The following is a 25,284-nucleotide window of genomic DNA, read 5'->3' on the forward strand; positions in this document are numbered from 1 at the left end:
GGGCTATCGGTCGACAGTTATTTGGGTCCTTCTGATCTTTATTGGGTTTTTGGAAAGTTAATACTATTGTATAATGCCACACTTCAGGATATTGGTTTTCTAGAAAAATGCAGTTGTACAGTTGAAGGAGGTTTTCTACCTCATTCTACTTTAGGTGTTTAAGCTTATCATAGTGTATATTGTCTGGTCCAACTGCACTTGGTTTTGTTTGTGATACTGATTGGTATAATTCATGTATTGTAATTGGTTGGTTAAAAGGTTCAATCCTTTTGGTATTAAAATTAATTCTGTTTTTTTTTCAGTTTTCTCCTTATAGGTCAAAAATTCTGTAGTGTGGGATTGTTTTGATGATACTCTAGCAAACGTTTCTCCTAATATATTAGCTATTTCTGATGGTTCGGTAATGCTTTTTCCATTCAAGTGTAATACTAGTGATGGTTGGTTTTTATACTTCCCATTCATTTTTCCTATTTTATTCCATATTATTTTTGTATTTGTTGTTCTATTTATTGAGGAAGTAAACTGGATCCAGGAAGTTTTTCTGGCTTGGTTCCGTGTATATCTACCAAGTGCTTGTTTAAATTTTATCAGGTTATCCTGATATTTCCAGAACTTATTCCAAGCTTTGTTTTGTTGTCTTCTTGTTTTCATGCAATCTTTGTTCCACCAGGATTTTAGGTGCAACGGAAAACGAGCTTAAGTTGTGGGTATTGTTTGTTCGGCTGCTTGTATTAAGGTATCTGTGACGTGCTTCAGAGCTTCATCAACCGATGTTTCTTGGATGATTTGTGGATTAAATATTGTCAGTTCTCTAAATTTTTCCCATTTTCCTTTTTCTATTTTCCAACGGGGTGGTCTGTTGGGATGGCAAGGAGGGTTTCTGGTCAGTATGGTGATTACTGGGTAGTGGTCACTGCTGTACAGGTTTTCTGTTACTTGCCACTAATTCCGGTAGAAGGGAAGGTGTGCATATAGTTAGATGTACTGCTGAGGTTGTACGATTAGGAAAGTGAAAGTACGTATGTTTGCCATTATTTAGTAGAGAAAGGTTATGATGGTCTATTATTCTTTCTATTATTCGTCCGCGTCTATTGATGTCAGTGTTTCCCCACAGATGACTATGCCCATTCGTGTCTCCCATTATACAGAAAGGTGATGGTAGTTGGAAGATTAGTTGGTCTGTTTCTTCAAATAGTATATCTGGTCTTGGTAGAAGATGCACTGAACAGATGGTTACCCTAAATCTCAGTGTTATTCTTACTGCTATCGCTTATATATTGCTGTAGTAGTAGTAGTAGTGGCATGTGATGCAAGAAAGCAAGTGTATGAGCTTATGCAGAATCAGCCAAAAAAAAAAAAAATATATCACACCATTCCCTCCAAAATGCCTGTCCAGTTCCTCCCTAAATTTATTTAACCTATCAACTTCCACAATGACAGATGGAGGTTTGTTCCAGCAATTAACCACCCGCTGGCTAAAGGCAAATTTCCGCACATCTATCTTTTCTTAATTTGAATTTATGCCCCCTTAGGTTCGTAATCTGAACAAGTGGAAGGATCCCATCAGAATTCAACGTACTCAACCCATTCAAGGCCTTATACACCTCAATGAGATCACCGCACAGGTGCCTAGTCTCCAGCCACTGCAATTTGCAGAACTTAAGCCTCTCTTGGTAAGAGGATCCCTTCATTCCCCTCACCAATCTTGTTGCCCTTCTCTGTACATGCTCAAGCAAATCTACATCCTTCCTAAAATGAGGCCTCCAGACCTGTACACAGTACTCAAGGTGTGGCCTGACCATTGCCTTATACAGAGGGACAATCACCTCCTTTTCCCTGCTAGCAAAATTCTTATATATCATTGACAAAACCCCATGACCTGCCCTGGCAGCCTGTCTGCATTGCTCAGAAAACTTCATATCTGACTGCACAATTACTCCCAGGTCTTTTTCATTTTCTATCACCTTAAGTGCAGTACCACACAGTTGGTATGTTTCTCTGGGGTTACTTCTACCCATATGCAGTACTTTGCATTTGTCAAGGTTAAACTTCAGTTGCCACTTCTTAGCCCATCTGTCCAAATTTTCTAGATCCTGTTGCAGTAGCGCACACTGCCATTACTGTCATTAACAACCCTGCCAACCTTTGTATTATCTGCAAACTTCGACACTAAGCCTGATATACCTTCATCCATATCATTGATAAATATACAAAATGACAGTGGACCGAACACCGAACCCTGTGGGACTCCACTAATAACATTAGTCCACGAAGAGCAGCACCCATTCATTACCACCTTCTGTCTTCTCCCACTCAACCATCCTTTTATCCATTGTAGCAACTTACCCTTAATACCATTCTGCTCCAATTTGTTTAAAGGAATGTGTTCAGTTGGGATGTGGTTATGGACCAAGATCGCTACTCCTCCATGTGTTGACTTTTGTCTTATTCTGTCTTTCCTATATATTCTATAATTTTTTACTGAAAGGGTGTCTTGTTGTTTAAGGTATGTCTCTTGTAGACAAAAGCATATTGTCATACGTTGTGTTATTAGATACTGGACATCGTTGTAATTGGCTTGTAGTCCTCTACAATTCCATTGGATGAACTGATCCATTATTTGGTTTTCCTAGGGCTTTCAGGTTGCTTCCGAAATGGAGCATTCTTATGCTTTGTCTTATCTTTTTTAGATTAGTTTGGCCGGTCCATGTGCATATCTTCTTCTGTGAAAATTTCTAGCACTGGCTCTTCGGATGTGTTTATGTTTTCTATTTCCACCTGTTCAGTTGCTTTGGTGTTTGTAAGTTTAGGTCGGTTTTCGTTGTGATGCTGATTTGTGGATATCTGTTCTGTGTGAATAGAAATTGGGATATTCACTGTTTTCTCCTGTTTTTGTGCCTTCAATCCAGTAAGTGATTCTTTTGGCAGCATGGAAATTTCGGTTTTATATTGGATTACTGCTTGTGCATATGTTGGCTTGTTTGTAGGCCATGGCTGTATTATTCTTCTTGGTACTTTGTGTTGTGTGTTCTGTTTTGTATTTTTGAATTAGTTTCTCTTGTTTCCATTTTTTGCACGGGTTTTGAGTAGCCTGGATGTTCCCCTTTACAGTTTGTACATTTCAAGATGGTGGCAGAGCAAATTGTAGTAGTCTCGTGTTCTTTAGAATCACATTTTGCACAGGTTGCCGAGTTTCTGCATGCCATTTGCGAATGTCCAAATTTCTGACATTTGTAACAACACGATGGATTTGGTACGTATTGTTGTACTTGGCAGTTCAGATATCCTGCTTTGACTGTTGTTGGAGGTTTTGGGGTATTAAAGGTTATGATAAGGGTTCTTGTTGGAATTATATTTCCATCCCTTTGGATATTAATTCTCTTCATTCCTGTTACTCCATGGCTTCTTAATTCTTCTGTGAGCTCTTCCTCAGACATATTTAAGAGGTCCCACTCTGAGATCACCCCTCTGGAAGAATTCAGTATGTTGTGTGGTGTTACAACTACTGACATTCTTCCAAAAATTGTTGTTGATAGCAACTTCTGGGAGTGTTTGGGATTTTCTGTTTCCACTAGTATATCTCCGGATCTCAGGCGTTGAACTGACTTGGGAGATCCTACTAGACCCTCTAATATTTTCTGCATAATGAACAGAGACATACATACTAATGTCTGATCTCCTGTCGCATGTATGACAGTATATGTTGGTATTTTTGGTGGGTCCATATCTGTCTTCTGTCTCTTTGATTTTGTGTTTTCTGTATCACTACTTAATAGGGCTTTCTCTTGAAGCTCTGTAGTACTAGTAGTTATTTTACTACTCATGTTTGCTCTTTTGGCCCTGGGAGTGTTACTTTCCTCTCCCAAGTTACCAGCTCTGCTACGTGGAGGCAAGAGCAGTGCCACTTAGTGACCAAGCGGCTGTGTAAGTTAGATTAGTAAAAGTGAGAATAAGAGAAAAAATAAGAAAGATGAGTTTCCTTTCTGTGTCTTCACTTACTGATTGTAATACAAAGAGCTGTTTCACAAAAATAAAAGGAATTTAACGATGAAAATTAAAGAAACTGGTATATTTTTCAGAACACTATAAATCGCTGGGAATTGCTTAGTCACTAATAAATTGCTTGGCACATGGGGCCCAGTGGAGAGCATAATTCATAATGATTTGAATCTGAATAAGGTCTTAGCATGATGGATTCCTTGCTTGCTCATGTCTTCAGAAAGAAAAAAAGGCAGGCCTGCTCTGCTGAATTGATTGCACATGTGACAGTGATCCTGACTTGTTTTTTTCCTGATTAGTGATTGTGGATCAATCATGGATACATCACTTTGACCCAAAACAATTGAAACGTCTATTATCATGAACTCCCAAACAGGGCAGAGTGTAACCAGCTGCAGAGAAGGTAATGCTGTCAGTTTTCTGCAATGAGATGGGCATTATTCTCACAGATTACCTGGAGAAGGGTCCCACCATCAATGCACATTGCTACAGCAACTTACTCAAGCAATTGCATGCGACAATTAAGGAAAAGTGACATGGAATGTTCAGCAAAGGCATTCTGTTGCTTCATAACAATGCACCAGCCCCCACTTTTGTCACAACCATTAATTTTGTCCAGAAGTTAGAACTTCATATTTTGCCACACCCACCTTATTCTTCTGACTTCCTCTTTCCATAGCTGAAATCATTTTTGTGGGGAAAGCTTTTTTTTTTTTTTTTTTTTGGCAATGGAAAGGTAATTTCTGTGATAGAAGCAGTTTCAAGAGCAATGTGAGACTTAAAAAAATGGCATAAAGAGTGCCACAAAAGATAGAAGAAATGTGTTGCTTTGGGTTGTAGCTACATAGAGATGGAATAATATATGTTCTGAGTTTCAGTCTGTACTACAATCAATTTATTTATAATCAAAATTTTAAGAGCTTTGATTTGATTATATTTACCAGAGAGTGTCAAATTGGAGAAATCCTTTTCCATAATTTTGCCTGAAGCCTGTAAAAACTCAGAAAAATCTGCAGTTGTTGGAGTGGGGCTGGGAGAATCAAGTGTAAAGCTTCTTGGGCTATGGAGACAAGAAGATGATGCTGGGCTAAGAGAAGAATTAGGAGTACCTACTTCACAGTACCTAGAATGAAACAAATTTCATAATGAAATAAATGTACAACAATCATCATATCACTTTTAATCATTAGTAGGCAGGCAAATATTGGTCAAAGAAAGTTGGTCAATTATATTTATATAATGTCACTGCAGGTAATTTTTTTTATTATTTAAATCAAAATGTTATCAAATGGTGAATTTGAAATGCATCTTATGATTACAAACCTATTAAGAAAAAAAAAATCAACCTTAGCCATTGAAACTAATGTTCAGTGACTAATAACTAAAAAGTATTCAAACTCAGACCATATTAAAACTAAGCTTAATAACAAAAATTCAGCATGATAAAAAATCCACTGCCTTATTTTCATTAAAAACAGATTAAAGTTTGCACAAAGAGTCCATCCTTGACTGAGTTTCCCCTGACAAGGAATGAAAATTTCATTTCAGTGTAAAGTCTTGCAGTCTAGGATAGAAAATGCATAATATACGGAAATAGTTTTTGTTTCTCTTTCTTAAATTGGTTTCTTGTACATTCATGATAAAATATAATAAGAAAAAGTTTCCAATAAAATTACATGCTGAAATAATATCTAACCTGTATGTATGGTCACTGAATTCAAAGTTAAATTCATCATTGAGAAAGGGTGGTGGAGGATCTTCAACAGGACACATCTCCAAGTCAGGATTACCATGTGAAAGTGATGAAATGTCATTTTGATTAAGTGTAGATGATACTAGGCTTCCAAGTTCATCTGTTTGGTCTGATTCTTGACAAGACGTAGCCTTTATTCGGTCAGGCATTGCAGCAATTATCTGTTCAGCTAGAGTGAGGACACGATTCTCAGCTTCTGTATTCGTAGAAATGAAATTGCAATTTGTAAAGTCATCCGGATGGCTTGAATATCTGTTATCTAAGAAACAAATTCACAATATATCATTTAATTACCATATGATACTGTATAAATAAACGATAAGTAAATATGATTATTGTTCTAAATTCTAAATATACAAAGGGCACCCAGAAAGTTATCTACTCCAGTAATAAAGAAATAACGTAGCCTATTTTTTTTTCTCTCTATATCCCATTGAGTTCATCACATTTCCCTCATTTTGAGGGAAAAGAGGGAATACCTGAAAAAAGCCTTTGTTCTGGGCTCTAAAAAAGCCATTTACAGCTTCCTTGAGATCATCATTTGAAAATCAATACCCAATTCAGATTCCTGAAGAGGAAATAGTCACCCATCCTACAAACTAGACTAGAGTAGTTAAATCACTGGAAAAGGAGTTAAATCATCCACTCTACAGTCTAGATGAGATCTAGACTGTGTGTGTGTATGTGTGTGTTAACTCCTGAAATCCATAGTCTCTCCAGCAATCACTTAATGGGACATGTACAGGAGCACTGTTGTGAAGAAGTGGCCATCTCATGTTAATTTCCTTTTCTTTCCATTATGGTCCCTCTTAAATTTTTGAGAACAGTAGCATAAGCATCTCTAGTTTTCTTATGTGATATATAGTCCAAAAGAATTCCTTCCCAAAAGCTGTTATCTTCCACTTCAGAGTTGGGTCTTGAATTTTTTGGGAGGTGGTGACCCACGGTGGTTCCACGGAATAGCATCCTGTTTTGTTCAAGCCCAATAATGAATCCACATTTTATTCAGTAACGACTCTTGAAAAAAGTCTTATAAATCTGCATCATGCATGAGTAAATTTTCCTCATGAATTTGAGCCCTGTACTGTTTTTGAAACCAGAAATATTACATTTTCTGGCAATCACAGCCACTTTAATACAGCTATTCTACATAACTAGGTCATACACACTTTGAGTGACTGTGGTTCAAGCCTGCACGATGCTGTTTCTTCTATTCTCTCTCAATCATGTGAATTCCTCTGGCCTGGAGTATAAACATAAAATTTATTAATTTATTTTTGTGGATTTAGGAAACAATGCTTCTCCAGTCCAGGGGATTATCTTGGAGTCTAATGATGACTCATTAATATTGCACAGAGGGATGATGCACTCACAATGCAGCCTTTTTTTGTATAACAGGATATAGATCATCCACTCCTCGGGCCTTACCTTTTCTCTGCTTCAGTAATTTTTCCCATATACATCAGTAAGTTTGACTTCAGTGGCAGGAAAGATCTTGGAATCTGTGGTGAAGGATATAATACAGGACAATCTCAATGGTATCCTTAATGGATTCTTGAAAGGGAAGTCTAGCCTGACCAACTTGGTTAAAAAAATAAATTTTATTTTTATACTGCAGGACAATCACATGGTTAAAGGAGTTCACAAGATAGAGAACACAAGAAACAGCACTGTATTTAGTAGTATACAGGCTTGAACCATGGTCACTCAAAGCACATATACTTATGTGCTTTGAGTGACTGTGGTCACATGTCCCAGTAGTTACTGCGAGTGTTGTCACTCGCAGTAACTGCTGGGACATATGACCTCTGCTATACTTCTGCAGATGAAACCTTAATTTGCAGCAAATCAAAGCACAAAATATGCTTGTTATGTTCGGGGTATTCAGGCCTCTCTTACTTGTCACTGAGCAAATGTTGTGCAAAGAGTCAACAAATAGGAATCACAGCAATAGCCAATAGGAAGGATGATACCCCCCCCTCTGCAAAGAGAAGCTAATTCAACGGTAGAAATATTTAATACTTTGGAAGAGGGAAATTCCGTAACCTCTCACCATTGCACTGATATGCAAATCAATGATTTGGAGAATAAAGAAAGCAATTTGGATCAGAAAGTTCACATCATTTGGAATATGAGCGAGACCAGACAAATGACCCACCCAACGATGGTAAGGGAAAAGTTGCGAGTTCACAAATGCAGCCTGACACTGCCGTTATAAACACAACAACACGTTGTTGTGTTTATAACAACACATTGTTATAAACACCGTGTTGATACAACAACGTGTTGTTGCTGTTGTATCTGTCCTGCCGGTCGTAGCTGCTCCGTACACACAGATCCCCATGATGCAGTGAGTGAACAGACACATACCTCACATCTCAGCAACCTGAATTAGTCTTAGCTGCGTAACAGTGGAAGCATTTATGCAATTTGTTTACCCTGTTACTATGCAGGCTGAAGAGTATATGCACAATTTAGAGGGGAAATTTCCAAAAATATATGAATGTTTATCTAGTCTACTCACTCAGCATAAACCAAGAGCTTCGTGCACAGAACGAGGAAATTATGAAGGAAATGAGTTTGCTGATGAGTTCAAATAGGGAGAAAAACATTTGGACGGGCACTGCACTAGTTTCGAAGCTTCGGTCTTTCAAACTGGTTGGTTCATCACCCAGACTTTTCCCCAGCAGTTTGTTTGTCTTGTGTTTTGCCCCGGACATGTCAGCAAAACTTATCACTGATGTACTGTTTGAGGAACTCCAGTTGGATTTAAAGATTCAGACCGAACACTTGTAGTGCATCTTGTACTTCTTTTCGCATCTCTTGTGATAGAAGCCAGTTTGAAAGGATTGGAACATGTACCAAATGGCCCCTCGGCACCATCATCAGGCCATTTTATGAAGCACGAAGCAGAAAAGAAGCAATACCCTCAAATACCTCTGAGAGGTGTCCACAACAGTCCTGACTCTCACTACCCGATGTATCTCTATTCTCCACTAAAAATACAACTGCTCTACATGGGAATGGCTGTAGCAAAAAGGTAATTTCATATTTCGCCCTTAACATACCTACGGAAGGGGGCTCTCAATGGGGACTACTAACCCTGTCATGGTTAGAATTAGCATTAGCATTAGTAGAGGCATTTGATGCAAGAAAGCAAGCTTATGCAGCATCAGCCAAAAAAAAAAAAAAGTAACATAAATAAATAAAAAATAACCACTTCCACTTCACCCCTCTGTTCGTTTGAAATACCTGTCCAGCTGAGCCTTAAACTTATTTAGGCTATCAACTTCCACGACAAGGGATGGAAGTCTGTTCCACCTACCAACCACCCGCTGGCTAAAGGCAAATTTCCGCACATCTATCCTACATCTGTCTTTCCTCAATTTGAATTTATGCCCTCTCAGGTGATTATTCTGAGCAAGAGGAAGAATCCCATCAGAATTGAGCATGCTCAAACCATTCAAGGCTTTGTACACCTCTATCAGATCACCTCGCTGGTGCCTAGTCTCCAGACACTGTAATTCCAAAAACTTAAGCCTTTCTTCGTAAGAGCACCCCTTTGTCCCATTCACCAATCTTGTTGCCCTTCTCTGTACTCGTTCCAGCAGCTCTACATCCTTCTTGAAATGAGGCCTCCAGGCCTGTATACAGTACTCTAGGTGTGGCCTGACCATTGCCTTATACAAGGGAATAATCACCTCCTTATCCCTGCTAGAAAGATTCCTATATATCATTGACAATACACCATGAGCTACTCTTGCAGCCCGTCTGCACTGCTCAGAGAACTTCATATCTGCCTGCACAACCACCCCCAGGTCCCTTTCATTCTCTACCACTGTCAGTGTAGTACCACAGAGTTGATACGTTGCTCTGGGGTTGCTGTGTCCCATATGTAGTACTTTACATTTGTCAATGTTAAACTTCATTTGCCACTTCGAAGCCCATCTGCTCAACCTTTCCAAATCCTGTTGCAGCAGCATAGTGTCAGTAGTGTCCATGACAACCCTGCCAACCTTCGTTCGTCTGCAAACTTGGACATTAAGCCTGATATACCATCATCAATATCATTTATAAATACAGAAAACAATAAAGGACCCAATACTGAACCCTGAGGGACTCCACTAATAACATTAGTCCACGATGAGCAGTGTCCATTGATTACCACTCTCTGTCTTCTCCCCCTCAACCACCCCTTTATCCACAGCAGCAATTTGCCTCCAATGCTACACTGCTCCAATTTGTGCAGCAGTCTTCCATGTGCAACAGTATCAAAAGCCTTTCTAAGATCCAAGTATATAATATCAAAGTTATTCCCTGCATCCAGTTCTTTTGTGACTGCATCATAGTATCCAATCAAATTGGTCAGGCAAGACTTCCCCTTAACAAAACCATGCTGTGTCCTAGCTATAACTGAAGTCTTGTCTAGATGATCCTGCAGTGCTTCTTTAACCAGTGCCTCCAATAATTTTCCGGGAAGAGAAGTTAAACTCACAGGTCTATAATTACTTGTGTCAGCCTTTGATCCTCCTTTGTGAATTGGGGTCACATTTGCACATCTCCAGTCCATGGGTACCTCCCCTGAGTCCAAGGAAGCTCTCATAATTATGGCTAAGGGTTTGCTTACTTCCTTTGCTGCTTCCTTTAATATAACTGGATAGATCCCATCCACCCCAGGTGCCTTTCTTGTGTTTATCTTCAACAATTTCTCCTCCACTTTGCTCTCAGTTATTACAAGATTCTCTAGCTTACTGCTAGAGTTGAATACACCTCTGGCATTCCCCTCGCTGAATAACTCTTCATGTGTGAATGTCGATGCAAAATATTCATTTAATTTGTTAGCAACCTGAGCAGGGTCATCAACAGTTGACCCATCGATATCAAGTGGACCAATCTGATTCATCCCCTTCCTTCTAAAGTTTACATAAGTAAAGAACTCTTTGCTGTTTTTCTTCGCATCCCTTGCCAAGGATCTCTCGTAATCTGCCTTCGCCTGCCTAACCTCCTTTGTAACTTGGTTACAGATCAACTTGTATCTATCATAGGCGTCTGTGTCATGTGTTAATTTGTATGTATCCCATGCATTTTTCTTCTCTGCCATATGCCTCATTAGTTCATCTGACATCCATTTAGGCCTAAACCTTGAACAATATTTCTTAGTTGGTATGTAAAGCCTAGTAGCTTCCAAGATAAGTTCTTTGAATGCTTCCCATTTTGAATTTGCTGATGGCAATATCATCAGTTGATCCCACTGTATAGAATTTAAATACTGTCTCAGTCCATCGTAGTTGCCTTTACGAAAGCAATACCCCTTCCCTTTACACCTAATGGTAGTTACCTCTTTGAGTAACTCCCACTTCAGAACACTGTGATTACTGCCACCTAGTGGTTCATTTATCTGCAGATTCTTAATGGATGAAGAATCACTGCTGATAATCAAATCAAGAGTATTACTCCCTCTAGTTACCTTCCAAACATGCTGATGTAGAAAACAATCATCCAATAAATCCACAAAAGCCTTGCTACTGTGCGAGTGACCAGCCCCCAAATTCCAGTCAATATCTGGGAAATTAAAATCCCCCGTTATAAGACTCTCTGATTTACTGGCCCACTCTATTTCTCCGAACAGTTTCCTATTATACTCATCAGAGTCATTAGGCCTATAGCACACTCCTACTCTCAATTTTGATCTCCCAATGCTTATGTCACACCAAACTGACTCGACACTGCACTGTCCAGCGATGTCGACTGGCTTCACTTCCTTGGATTTTATGTGTTTTTTAACTAATAGCATAACCCCTCCTCCCTTCCTATCCTGTCTATCCTTTCTGTAGACATTGTACTCCCCAAATTCCAGTTCTGCATTCCTTATATCTGTGTCACCACGTCTCTGAAATCCCCACAATATCTGCCTTTGATGTTTTGAGCAATACCTCAACATATGGTTTCAACATATAGAAAACCAGTGACACTTCACAGGTGGATCAGACCGAGTACGTCCCTCGTTACGGTCAAGAGAACAGCTTCATTCCAACTCCTATTTCAAAATGTGCAATGCATGAGGAACAAATTGAATCAAGTTGAGGAGTTCTTGATGTCCAGTTCAATGGTCGTTTTTTGCTTTGCAGAAATATGGCTTAACCCCCAGTGAAGAAATGCTTTCTTCTACTTGGCCTGCAAGGTATCAAAGGCGCCTCCATAGCCAGGTGGGAAGGAGCAGCAGCAACAGTGCGTAGCGCACGCTTCTGGATTAGACCGGGGTTCGAGTCCGTCACCACCAAATACGGAGGATGCGGAAAGGTCAGGGAATGACCACCACATATCCCGGAGCAATATGGCCTTAGTTGCTAATGCTCCTAAAAAAAAACCCAAAATAACAAAAAAAAAAAAAAAAAAAGCAAGGTATCAGAAGGTGTGCACGTTTAGAGAAAAACCGCAGGGGAGGAGTTGCAATTTTTTCAGCGAGCAAGTATTTTCTATCCACCACTCACTATTCAGTCAGTCTGATTCTTTCAAGGCAGTTCTATCACACTAAAATCTAAAAACGGCAGCCAGAATATTTCTCTCAACATTGTCGCAATGTATATCCCACCAGTGCTAGATGCACAAGTAGTTGATGAACTCCTCAATTGGCTGCTTAACCATCTCCATTCATCACCGAAGCATGTTGTGTGTGTGTGTGGGGATTTCAATCACCAAAATACTCTGGGGAGCCTCAAGAGAAGACTCAGTCAGTATCTAGACATATGAGGTCTTAAACTGGTGAGCGCACCAACCATTAGCATTTAGCATTAGCATTAGTAGAGGCATTTGATGCAAGAAAGCAAGCTTATGCAGCATCAGCCAAAAAAAAAAACCCACTTCCACTTCACCCCTCTGTTCGTTCAAAATACCTGTCCAGCTGAGCCTTAAACTTATTTAGGCTATCAACCTCCACCACAAGGGATGGCAGTCTGTTCCACCAACCAACCACCCTCTGGCTAAAGGCAAATTTACGCACGTCTATCCTACATCTGTCTTTCCTCAATTTGAATTTATGCCCTCTCAGGTGATTTTTCTGAGCTAGAGGAAGAATCCCATCAGCATTGAGCATGCTTAAACCATTCAAGGCTTTATACACCTCTATCAGATCACCTCGGTGGTGCCTAGTCTCCAGACACTGTAATTTGCAAAACTTAAGCCTTTCTTCGTAAGAGCACCCCTTTGTTCCATTCACTAATCTTGTTGCCCTTCTCTGTACTCGTTCCAGCAGCTCTACATCCTTCTTGAAATGAGGCCTCCAGACCTGTATACAGTACTCTAGGTGTGGCCTGACCATTGCCTTATACAATGGAATAATCACCGCCTTATCCCTGCTGGAAAAATTCCTGTATATCATTGACAATACTCCATGAGCTACTCTTGCAGCCCGTCTGCACTGCTCAGAGAACTTCATATCTGCCTGCACAATCACCCCCAAGTCCCTTTCATTCTCTACCACTGTCAGTGTAGTACCACAGAGTTGATATGTTGCTCTGGGGTTGCTGTTTCCCATGTGTAGTACTTTACATTTGTCAATGTTAAACTTCATTTGCCACTTTGAAGCCCATCTGCTCAACCTTTCCAGATCCTGTTGCAGCAGCATAGTGTCAGTAGTGTCCTTGACAACCCTGCCAACCTTTGTATCATCTGCAAACTTGGACATTAAGCTTGATATACCATCATCAATATCATTTATAAATACAGAAAACAATAATGGACCCAACGCTGAGCCCTGAGGGACTCCACTAATAACATTAGTCCACGATGAGCAGTGTCCATTGATTACCACTCTCTGTCTTCTCCCCCTCAACCACCCCTTTATCCATAGCAGCAATTTGCCTCCAATGTCACACTGTTCCAATTTGTGTAGCAGTCTTCCATGTGCAACAGTATCAAAAGCCTTTCTAAGATTCAAGTATATAATATCAAAGTTATTCCCTGCATCCAGTTCCTTTGTGACTGCATCATAGTATCCAATCAAGTTGGTCAGGCAAGACTTCCCCTTAACAAAACCATGCTGTGTCCGAGCTATAACTGAAGTCTTGTCTAAATGATCCTGCAGTGCTTCTTTAACCAGTGCCTCCATTAATTTTCCTGGAACAGAAGTTAAGCTCACAGGTCTATAATTACTTGTGTCAGCCTTTGATCCTCCTTTGTGAATTGGGGTCACATTTGCACATTTCCAGTCTATGGGTACCTCCCCTGAGTCCAAGGAAGCTCTCATAATTATGGCTAAGGGTTTGCTTACTTCCTTTGCTGCCTCCTTTAATATAACTGGATAGATCCCATCCACCCCGGGTGCCTTTCTTGTGTTTATCTTCAACAGTTTCTCCTCCACTTTACTCCCAGTTATTTCAAGATTCTGTAGCTTACTGCTAGAGTTGAATACACCTCTGGCATTCCCCTTGCTGAATAACTCCTCATGTGTGAATGTCGATGCAAAATATTCATTTAGTTTGTTAGCTACCTGAGCAGGATCTTCAACAGTTGACCCTTCAATATCAAGTGGACCAATCTGATTCATCCCCTTCCTTCTAGAGTTTACATAAGTAAAGAACTCTTTGCTGTTTTTCTTTGCATCCCTTGCCAAGGATTTCTCGTAATCTGCCTTCGCCTGCCTAACCTCCTTTGTAACTTGGTTGCATATCAACTTGTATCTGTCATAGGCTTCTGTGTCATGTGTTAATTTGTAAGTATCCCATGCATTTTTCTTCTCTGCCATATGCCTCATTAGTTCATCTGACATCCATTTTGGCCTAAACCTTGAACAATATTTCTTAGTTGGTATGTAAAGCCTAGTAGCTTCCAAGATAAGTTCTTTGAATGCTTCCCATTTTGAATTTGCTGTTGGTAACATCATCAGTTGGTCCCACTGTATAGAATTTAAATACTGTCTCAGTCCATCGTAGTCGCCTTTACGGAAGCAATAACCCTTCCCTTTACCCCTAATGGTAGTTACCTCTTTCAGTAAATCCCACTTCAGCACACTGTGATCACTGCCACCTAGTGGTTCATTTATCTGCAGATTCTTAATGCATGAAGAATCACTGCTGATAATCAAATCAAGAGTATTACTCCCTCTAGTTGCCTCCCGAACATGCTGATGTAGAAAACAATCATCCAATAAATCCACAAAAGCCCTGCTAGTGTGTGAGTAACCAGCCCCCAAATTCCAGTCAATATCTGGGAAATTAAAATCTCCCATTATAAGACTCTCTGATTTACTGGCCCACTCTATTTCCCTGTACAGTTCCTTATTATACTCATCAGAGTCATTAGGCCTATAGCACACTCCTACTCTCAATTTTGATCTCCCAATGCTTATGTCACACCAAACTGACTCAACACTGCACTGTCCAGCGATGTCGACTGGCTTCACTTCCTTGGTTTTTATGTGTTTCTTAACTAATAGCATAACCCCTCCCCCCTTCCTATCCTGTCTATCCTTTCTGTAGACGTTGTACTCCCCAAATTGCAGTTCTGCATCCCTTATATCTGTGTGACACCACGTCTCTGATATCCCAACAATATCTGCCTTTGATGTTTTGAGCAATACCTCAAATTCATCAAATTTATTTACTAAACTCCTAGCATTGGTGTACACGCAAGTATACCTGCACCTGTTTCTATTCTTAGCTACCCTAACACAACCCATGTGTTTACTTGTACCGCAATGGCTCCCAGCAGTCTCTGAAATACCATGCATCTTGTTTTTCAGGCTTCTGCTCATTCTAATAGAAGCAGTGCAAGAATCTCTTTCACCTCTGCCAGTGGCTACTGTCAATCTATTCGTCTTTGTCCCCCCCCAAGCTAGCAGTTTTCCGACCCACCTAACACTGCCTCGATAGCATCAGCAAATATTCTTGCACCCTTTCTATTTAAGTGTATCCCATCCCTGTAGAACCATGAGAGGTGAAAGCACGTTGGACCTCATGTTTGTGTCAGCAAATTGTGTAGCTAATCAAAACCCGACAAGCAACATAGTCTGATCGTAACCCCATCATTCTCTCTGTGCAAATAGAAATTCCCATCACTTCTGGCAGGAAGAAAAGTCACAGCCAAATCAATTACAGCACCCAAATACAGTCCATTCCGGTTATTTGGGACACATCGGGACTAGTGCATTTTGGCCAGATTAAGCGGCTGCCCAATTATCCGAATTTTCATGTAAATAGTTAAAAGTACATTGATACAATGTACCCCCCCGCTTTTTTACAATTGGTTCACTGTACAATCAAATCAAATCACGTTACGACGAACTCACTATAGTAAAGTACTGTTCACTATACAATGTGCAGTAAGCGCTGGTCACTGTGATCACGTTTATGAATTGAATTTTAATTCTATTAAAGAACGATTCTAATTACCGAAAATAGGAGGAATATTATCCACAGGCTATAAAAGCAAAGATATATTAAGCACAAATTTACCCTTTATTACCTTACCAATTAAAAAATTAAATGATACGTGAAAATCGGAAGAATATACGTGATAATCGGAATAATTAATACACACTGTAATATGTACATACGAACTAGTTGACATTTGTGGATGGGGGTTAAAATTTAAAACAGTAAAAAGTAAGTAATCAATAACAAAGAACACAGCACACACAAATTGCAAGTAACACGATACGTGCAAGTGAGACAAGTAAGAACGGAGTAACGAGTTACAAAGCTTTAAAAATAGGAATGAAGATTTCATGGAAGTGTAAACTCATTTCACCATAATAACCCACAGAATTCCAGCTGTCGGTATTATCACAAATTCAGTAAGATAGAGTTTACTGTCCATTTATGATAGATTTCACTCACAGAAAAGCCCAATAAACAGGCGACTGCTAATTATTGTATGGTTGTGACCTCCAGAATTTCAACCAAACCATGTGGTACCGTCGGAGACAACCATAGGGTAATTTCCAGTGCTGCGGTCTCCTGCCCCGATTAAACAGCATTTTTTCCCAATTAAGCGAAGTAAACCCTGGCTATTTTCTCGATTGGTTTCTGTTTTTTAAGATTTGCCCCAAATAAATGGCTGCCCCGATTAACTGGTGGCCCAAATAACCGGAATCCACTGTACTTCAATCCTGAAAGGTATGTTTATTCGGCCCAAGCAATCCCATGGGATGTCCTTGAGGAATGTGACCCTGAACTCGGGATTGACCTAATGACAAGATGGTTAGCCACAATCTTTCTCTCTCTCTCTATGCTACAATCAAGAAGCTAACTAGTACAGAGCATTCAAGGGCCTGGTGGAGTCCAAAAGTCTCTGAAAGCTTCCACGTCAAACAGAACATGCACAAGAGGTGAAAAAACTAAGGCTCACACTTGGACAGAACTGCCTTCTCCTGAGCTAGGGTGCGTTTTATTAGGAACAAGAGGAAGGCAATAAAACTTCACCTAGAGGCTACCATAAATAAGGGGAAGCCCTTCCATAGAAGCAAATCAGAGGACGCCATTGACTCACTCAATCTGAGCAGTTGGCTTGCCCATGTAACTAGGTTCGTGGCTCGGCCAGAATCCACTATACTAATGGAATTCCCAATCAATCCGATTTAAACAGACCACTTAAATTCAGTTCAACTCATCAAATTTCAGCTGGTTGATGCAATAAATAGTTTAGCACTTACAGCCACATTTGGCGTAGACAAGATTCCTCAGTTTATGCTGAAACTGCCCGAGTACATTTATTGTTGATCCCATTCTGTCATTATTTAACAAAATCCATCAAAAATTCTTCCCTCCTATATGGCATGTATATCTAGTAAGACCGCTGACAAAAATACGCTATGCTTCTCAGCCCTGTGAGTCACTTCTGTCTGATTTCTTCTGCATCAAGCTTATTAAAGCTCTTTGACAAATGTCTTCTGAAAACATTAACCACCCAAATAATGCCACATCAGCCAACGTAGACCCACTAAGCCGGTCAAGATCCACCGCTACAAATCTAGTTACCACCACTACCAAGGTCCACGAGGCATTTGGGCATGGTTCAGAAATCACTGTTACTTATATCGACGTCCAGGCAGCATTTGATTCCCTATCCGTTCACACACTGGCAAGGCTACTACATGAGTATTACCTCATTGGCAGAGGCATGCTCTGGTTTATTCAGACAATGCTTGAGAAGAGGACTATTACTGTTTGTGATACCAATCGGTGCTTTTCTGTAAAAATGATGGTTGGCATTATTTCGGAACCAGACTTCTGGGCTAACTGTGGATGAAGAATCCCAGTACCAAGCCTTTGGGCCACCCCAAACCGGTTGAAGGTATCCAATCAGTTCCTACCCATGCAAATGCTGCAGTTCATACACTCCTTGGATGGCAACCTTTACAAGTTCACAGTCAATAAAAAATACAGGCAGAACTTACTCCATCGACTTCCTTCTCAGGACCACATCACAGGACATTAGAGTCTGCTCTCGGGGACTTGTCCATCACTACATTGTTCCAACTTTCTGCACCTGGTCTTTTCCTGGAGAATAATTTAACTTGATAACAAGCCGACCGGGCTAGCCGGGTGGGTAAAGTGCCTGCCTGGCAACCCAAAGGTCGCGGGTTCGAATCCCGCCTCGGACTTGGATCAAAGTACTGCAAAAACCTTGGGAGGTGCATTATGGCCACAGAAGCCGATGCGCCAACAAATACCAAAAAAAAAAAAAAAAAAAAAAAACTTGATAACATGCTGATGTGTATATATTTTAATATGTGAATTTGTCATTTTTTTCTCCAATGTTTAATCCTACACTTGTATAATTAGTAATAATATTGTTTTCCTCTTATCTCATCCTTGATTGTATTAGCCTTTACTGTAAATCCCTGGCTTGTACCAGTGAAGGGTATTGTGTACGGCATGTGTCTTTTGTATGCAATAAAGACTTCTTCTTATGCACTCGTGTGCTTGTTTGTTATTTGGTTTTTAGGAGCATTAGCAACCAAGGCCATATTGCTCCGGGGATATGCGGTGGTCATTCCCTGACCTCTCCGCATCCTCCATATTTGGTGGTCACGGGCTCGAACCCCGGTCTAATCAAGAAGCGTGTGCTACGCACTGCTGCTCCTGCCCACCTGGCTACGGAGGCTCCTGCACTCGTGTGCATGACCACTTGTCTACAGCGGCCTAATTATTATGGTGAAGTTATAAAACAGTTGGATGCAAAAAACAACTATGTTATTTATCTTTATTTCAGTAAAGCTTTTGGCATGGTTCCCCAAAGGCTATTATATAAACTCGATCAAACTGGGATTAATGGCAAGATTCTTTATTGAATATATATGAATATATATTATGGTGAATCAGAGGAGCGAAGTGAAACCATGGGATCATAGTTGTGGGAACTTTTATTTCTTACCTTTCATTGATAGGGAGTTCAGGGAGAATTTTCAAAGTTTGCTGATGTTCTAAAAGCAGGAGGGTTGGTTAACAACTAGGCCATTTTGCTTCAAAATGACTTAGATCTGTTCAACAAAGAGTGTGAAAAATAGCAACTGAAGTTTAATGCTCTAAATGTAAGGTTTCAGATCTAGGTATTAGAAGTCCAGTATTTACTTATAAGCAAGGGGTGTAGAGTTAAAAGCATTGCAGGACAAAAAAGACCTAAGGGTCACAATTCAGTCAGATATGAAATTTTAATTCAGTGCAAATAAGTGGTTAAGACAATAGTGTCTGCTGTATGACGTGCAGGACCTTCACAAGTAGAGAAAAGGATATCACTGTCCCTTTATAAAAAACAATAGTAGGACTGCATTTAGAATAGTGTTCAGGTCTGAGGGCCACACTCAAAGAAAGATATAGAGCTTCTGTAAAGGGTCAAAGAAGCACAATCAGATTGGTGATGGCTGCTAACTGATCCATATGACAAATGGCTTAGACGGTGCAGACTGCATAGCTTACCAACTAGACATTTTGGGGAGGCTGATAGAGGTATATAAAGCCCTGAAGGAATCAGTAATAAATCACACAAACACAAAATTTTGGAGAATAACAGAAGGCTGGATTTTGTGAAGCTTATTTTTGGGTAGCACAATGCAGATCAACTTCACAAGATCATTGGAATAGACTGCATACTGCAGTTGCTGAAGTGAAGAGTTTGATAAATTCAAAGTGAAATCGGATAGCCACTTTATGGTAATGTGGAAGGTATACTAATATACATTATTCACATCTACTGCCCGGATGTTGACCATGGAGGTCTGAACCTACTCTGGTCCTTCAAAAGTAGACCAGGGCATCTATCATTGTTTGCATGTTTACCTAAGAAAAGGGTACTTTCAAGGTGACAATGCAACTTTCAAGGTGACAATGCAAGAGTAGTTTGAACGCAAGTGTGACCTTGACTCTCACACCAACAACTAAATGAATGTCTAATTCTCTTTTGTTCACTTCTGCTAGCAGTTTTCCTTAATCCTTAAAGGTTCCTCAATGACACTGGCAAGGATTTTCGAACCTTCCTCTATTCAAAGGTACTCCATCACTGAAAAATAATTTCCTTCTACCAACTAGGGCTTAACTATACTGATTAAAATTTCACCCCCACCAAAGCCTTGCAAGTCCTTGAAACCTAATCAACAGGACTTGCATCATAAAACTACCAGGGGTAGTTTTATGATGCCCCCAGGCAGATTTAAATCTGCCTGGGGGGAAGATTACAATTATATTTTGCCTCTGTTTGTTTGAACATGAGGAAGACTTCAGGCACATTTCCTGGCCAGCCAAACTTCCAGATTCCAATCCTGCTGAGATTCTGTGGGATGTACTGAAGAGGTATATTAATATCATTATTATTAGCACAAGTTTCTGTCCACATCATTCTAGAAATCGACAATAGTTTTGCTGTGAAAACATCTATGGTGGCACTACAGTAAAATCGATTGGTAACAAAATTTTCTTACGGTAACGGAAATGACGCAATTGATTGTTAATGAAATTTTTTATGGGAATGATGCAGTTAACGTCACTTCCTATTAGGTGACTGTTAGATTTTAAATGGCGTCACTTCCTAAATGGCACTAACAATGTTAACTCAGTCACTAATGTTGATTCAGTAGAGTAAGTTCATACTAAGATATGGAAATTATGTCACTTCCTAAATGACGTCAACTCAGTCACTGACATTGATTCAGTAGAGTAAGCGGCGGGTAGTAATATTATGCAAGAATAAAATGCAAACTTTAATAAAATCTTCTCAAGATTTTGATCAACATCAACCTTCTAAGTAGCGTAAGTTTCGATCAAACCATTCAAAAATTTAAAGAGTTTTACTCTAGTGCCATCATAGATGTTTTCACATGAAATAAAACATCTTCACGCTGCTTTTTTTTTTTTTTTAACTGTGAATAGCCCAATATTCCTTGTGTCACTTTTCATTACCTTGTTGTCTCTATGATATGCCATGTTGGAACAGCAATTCGCACCAACCACGGCCCAATACACTATTAGCTTATGGTCCTAATTAAGTGCCAAGGTAGTGTATGTGATTAATCTTGAATAATATATAATAATCAATCTGATAGTTAAAATACCATAGTTACAGATTCTATTTTTACTTACTTGTACTTTTGAACCTATGTCCATCTGGTTCTTCATCAGATATATTTACAACATCTATATAAGAATGCACATTGTTCACCTGGTTATCACCTATAATACACAACAGTATATTCAAATTTTTCTATTAGATAATGATATTACATAAAAGTTAATATCAAGATGTGCAGTGAAAAAATTTTGCACTTCAAATCATTAATGCAAAATTTATAAGAGCAAACATTAATACAAAAGATATGGAAGATGTATTAAGAATGGATAAAACTTCAAAAGTAAGCCTCACAATGTTTTTTACAAGCTTATATTTATTCTATAGCACTGTACAGATATATTCCTTCCACCTCTTATTATGTTGGGGACATTGCCTTCCTGCAGGTGTCTTGCTGTAGCAGTTGTCAAACAAAGCTGCCTCAATAAATGTCTATTATTGAAGATGCATAGATCTGCCATGTGTATGCCATATCTAAAAATTTCATTATTTCATACAGCATGTCCAACTTTTCTTACTACTGAAAATATCGTGAATAGTCAAACTAACAGAACAAACTTATCTGTAAAAAGATCTAAACTTCCCAAACACTTCCTCGTTCATTTCACAAATATACATGATCTCAGTTCCATCACTGACATTCATTTCCACTTACAGTCTGCCAAGCACCACCTACTTTTTATGACAGAATCCCAATTATTGGTTAAATCAACCACTGCACACCTCAGTTTTCTAACTGTTTGGTGTACAATTCCTTTTGCATCAAGAGTGGTACTTGGGCATATGTCCACTCTGATATTTCCTGTCAGACACTTAGTAATTTAGAATCTTCTCTTTTCAATCTTCTCTTAAAATCTCTCTACCCTATTTTGTCAAATTCATCCATTGCCCCTAGTGTTCTTCCAAATCCACTAATCACTTGGAACTCTTTGACTTCCTTCCTTTGAAACTTGCCTTTTCCTAGTCCAACTTTCCTAACATCGAGATAATTTTTCTTGTTGATTTTAATGTTCATACTCCAGCTGGTCAAGATGCTGAGGCTTTTGCAATTACTAATAACCTTGCAGAGATTGTTCATTTACCTACCAGACAATCCTAATCACACAGTCAACACATTTGATCTTTTTCTCATGAACAACCCTTCCAAATATGCAGTCAAAGTGAATGGTCCTCTAGGTACCTCAGATCACAACTTGGTGATAGCCTGTTCTCCAATGGAGCCTTTTTCCCATGGCCTCTGTCAGCCTCGTGGTTTGGCATTACGGTAATGCTATGCTAATTACAAGAATGCAAAATGGGTTAATCTGCAAGATTTTTATTCTTTTTTTCCTTGGTTGGATTACTGGATTGGTTTGGATTTGGATTTTATTGGCGCATTAGCTACTAAGGCTATAATGCGCCAGGATTACTGGATTAAATATTCTGTTATCAATATTTGCTCAGAGTGTGTCAGTGAAATTATTCTTGTGGGATGAAATTGTTTATTTTGCACTCCATCTTAAAATCTCGTCCTTTCAAAACTTAGCACGTTTATTTTTCCAATAAACGTGCTAAGACTGTTCAAGATAAAAATATTAAATATTGCAATTGGCTTGGATCCAAAACTCCAGGTTCATTTCTGCCCACACCAAAGCTTGCAACAATTGTAAAGCAGTTACTGATCAGTCCATTGACATAATAGGGCTAACAGAAAGTTAAAACTAGATTTTGAACAGGCTTTCAACTAGGTTTTTGAAAGTATCACCAAGAATACCTCAAGGCAGCGTTTCTCAAACTGCGTTCCGCGGAACACTACTGTTCCATGAGATGTGAACATGCAAAAATCGTAATTAATAATTAAAAAAATAAAATAAATAAATTTTGCATATTTGTAGCGTACACCACTTAATCATTATAACAATTTTTTTTTCAGTTATTAATATACTGGCATAAACGGTGGAACACTTCATTTTGGCATGCTTTGCATAGAGAAATGTCCGTAAAGGTAATGACACCTATGAAAAGGTAGCAATGTAGTGATCTAGTACAGCAAGTATGCCATTCATATGTGATTTAGCCTGGAGCACACTGGTTGAAGGAGAGAAGGAAGCAAACTGATATTATAGCTAAGCTCACTTTTTGTATAAAATTTTTTTGATAATTATTAGTATTTCGAAATATTATTAAAATAAATAACCATGGATTTGTGGTCAAAAAAAGGAACTTTGAAACAAGAAGCAAAGTATTTCTAGTAGTGTAACTGTGGTCGATGAAAACGAACACAATATTGTCACACTTCAAAGTGAGGATAAAAAATCCAGCGTTTTGTTCCCCAGAAATCCGAAGTTAAAAAACAGGAACCAACTAATAAAAGACCAAAATGAAAATATAAGACAATTATTTTAATTTCGGCTTTACATATGTTGGAAATAAAGATGCTCCTGGTGCACAATGCACCATATGTGATAAAATATTAGCAAGCTGATGTAGTAGTAGCAGTGGAATGTGATGCAAGAAAGCAAGTGTATGAGTTTATGCAGCATCAGCCAAAAAAAAAAATAATAATAATAATAATAAAATAAAAAAAATAAAAATAAAAAATTTACACAACAATTCCCTCTAAATGTTTGTCCAGTTCCTCCTTAAATTTATTTAACCTATCAACTTCCACAACGACAGATGGAAGTTTGTTCCAGCAATTAATCACCTGCTGGCTAAAGGCAAATTTCCACAAAATCGAGGAAAGACTACAACTGTCTTTCCTCGATTTGAATTTATGCCCCCTTAGGTTTGTAATCTGAACAAGTGGAAGAATCCCATCAGAATGCAGCGTGCTTTACCCATTCAAGGCCTTATACACCTCAATCAGATAACCTCGCAGGCGCCTAGGTCTTCAGCCACTGCAATTTGCAGACCTTAGGCCTCTCTTGGTAAGAGGATCCCTTCATTCCCCTCATCAATCTTGTTGCCCTTCTCTGTACACGCTCAAGCAAATCTACATCCTTTCTAAAATGAGGCCTCCAGACCTATATGCAGTACTCCAGGTGTGGCCTGGCCATTGCCTTATACAGAGGGACAATCACCTCCTTTTCCCTGCAAGCAAAATTCCTGTATATCATTGACAAAACCCCATGACTTGCCCTGGCAGTCTGTCTGCATTGCTCAGAAAACTTCATATCTGACTGCACAATTACTCCCATGTCTTTTTTATTTTCTACCACCTTAAGTGTAGTACCACACAGTTGGTACGTTTCTCTGGGGTTACTTCTACCCAAATGCAGTACTTTGCATTTTCAATGTTAAACTTCAGTTGCCACTTCTCAGCCCATCTGCCCAAATTTTCTAGATCCTGTTGCAGTAGCACACTGCCATTACTGCCATTAACAACCCTGTAAACCTTTGTATCATCTGCAAACTTCGACACTAAGCCTGATATACCTTCATCAACATCATTGATAAATACATTTATTAATATTGATAAATTCATCAATATTGATAAATAAATATGCTGGCATGGTATATTGAGGGTAGCAAAGTTTCAAATATGTGGGAAGATAAAGCTATAGAAACAAGCCTATATAACTTCAAGTGGGTGTCTCAGGGTAGTAAACTATGGAAGATACTTAGTGTTAACTGTGTCTACAGTAATGTCAGAAATGTGGTCAATAAAATGGCTGCGTTTGAACTCCTAGTTAGGACAAATAATGCTGACATAATAGGGCTAACAGAAACATGGTTTCACCCACAAAGTGGGGATGACGAGTTCCATTATGGTATGCATAATATATTTAGGAAAGATAGAACAGGTGGTGGGGTAATGCTTCTTATCAAAAGCAGCATGAGCATGAAAAGAGCTTTTGGTGAGACAGAAGTTACATCTGAAAGCATAGAATCTGTGTGGTGTAAATTAGTTAAAGCAAAGTATAATGAGAATAGGTTTAATCTAAAGAGCAGAAGTTTGGAAACAGTATGCTGACAGTCTTTACATACAGATG

The 25,284-nt window shown here is 39.2% G+C and overlaps 1 protein-coding gene across 9 annotated transcripts in view; it reads right to left on the minus strand.

The window, feature by feature from the left end:
- The window catches only part of LOC150085310 (calmodulin-binding transcription activator 2-like), a 736,406-nt gene that overhangs the window by 51,768 nt on the left and 659,354 nt on the right, over positions 1 to 25,284 (minus strand). For 8 of the 9 annotated variants that reach the window (XM_090373990.1, XM_090373984.1, XM_090373982.1 and 5 more), the window contains 3 exons: positions 21,325 to 21,414; positions 5,696 to 6,011; positions 4,941 to 5,122 (listed from right to left, as the gene is read on the minus strand). In XM_090373990.1, the coding sequence (XP_090230116.1) occupies positions 4,941 to 5,122; positions 5,696 to 6,011; positions 21,325 to 21,414 (588 nt within the window). The remainder of the gene's footprint in view (positions 1 to 4,940; positions 5,123 to 5,695; positions 6,012 to 21,324; positions 21,415 to 25,284) is intronic. The other variant, XM_090373988.1, reaches the window with a different exon arrangement.

Source organism: Mastigoproctus giganteus, chromosome 5, assembly GCF_048544385.1.
Source record: "Mastigoproctus giganteus isolate SK-2022 chromosome 5, ASM4854438v1, whole genome shotgun sequence".
NCBI classification, from domain to species: Eukaryota; Metazoa; Arthropoda; class Arachnida; order Uropygi; family Thelyphonidae; genus Mastigoproctus; species Mastigoproctus giganteus.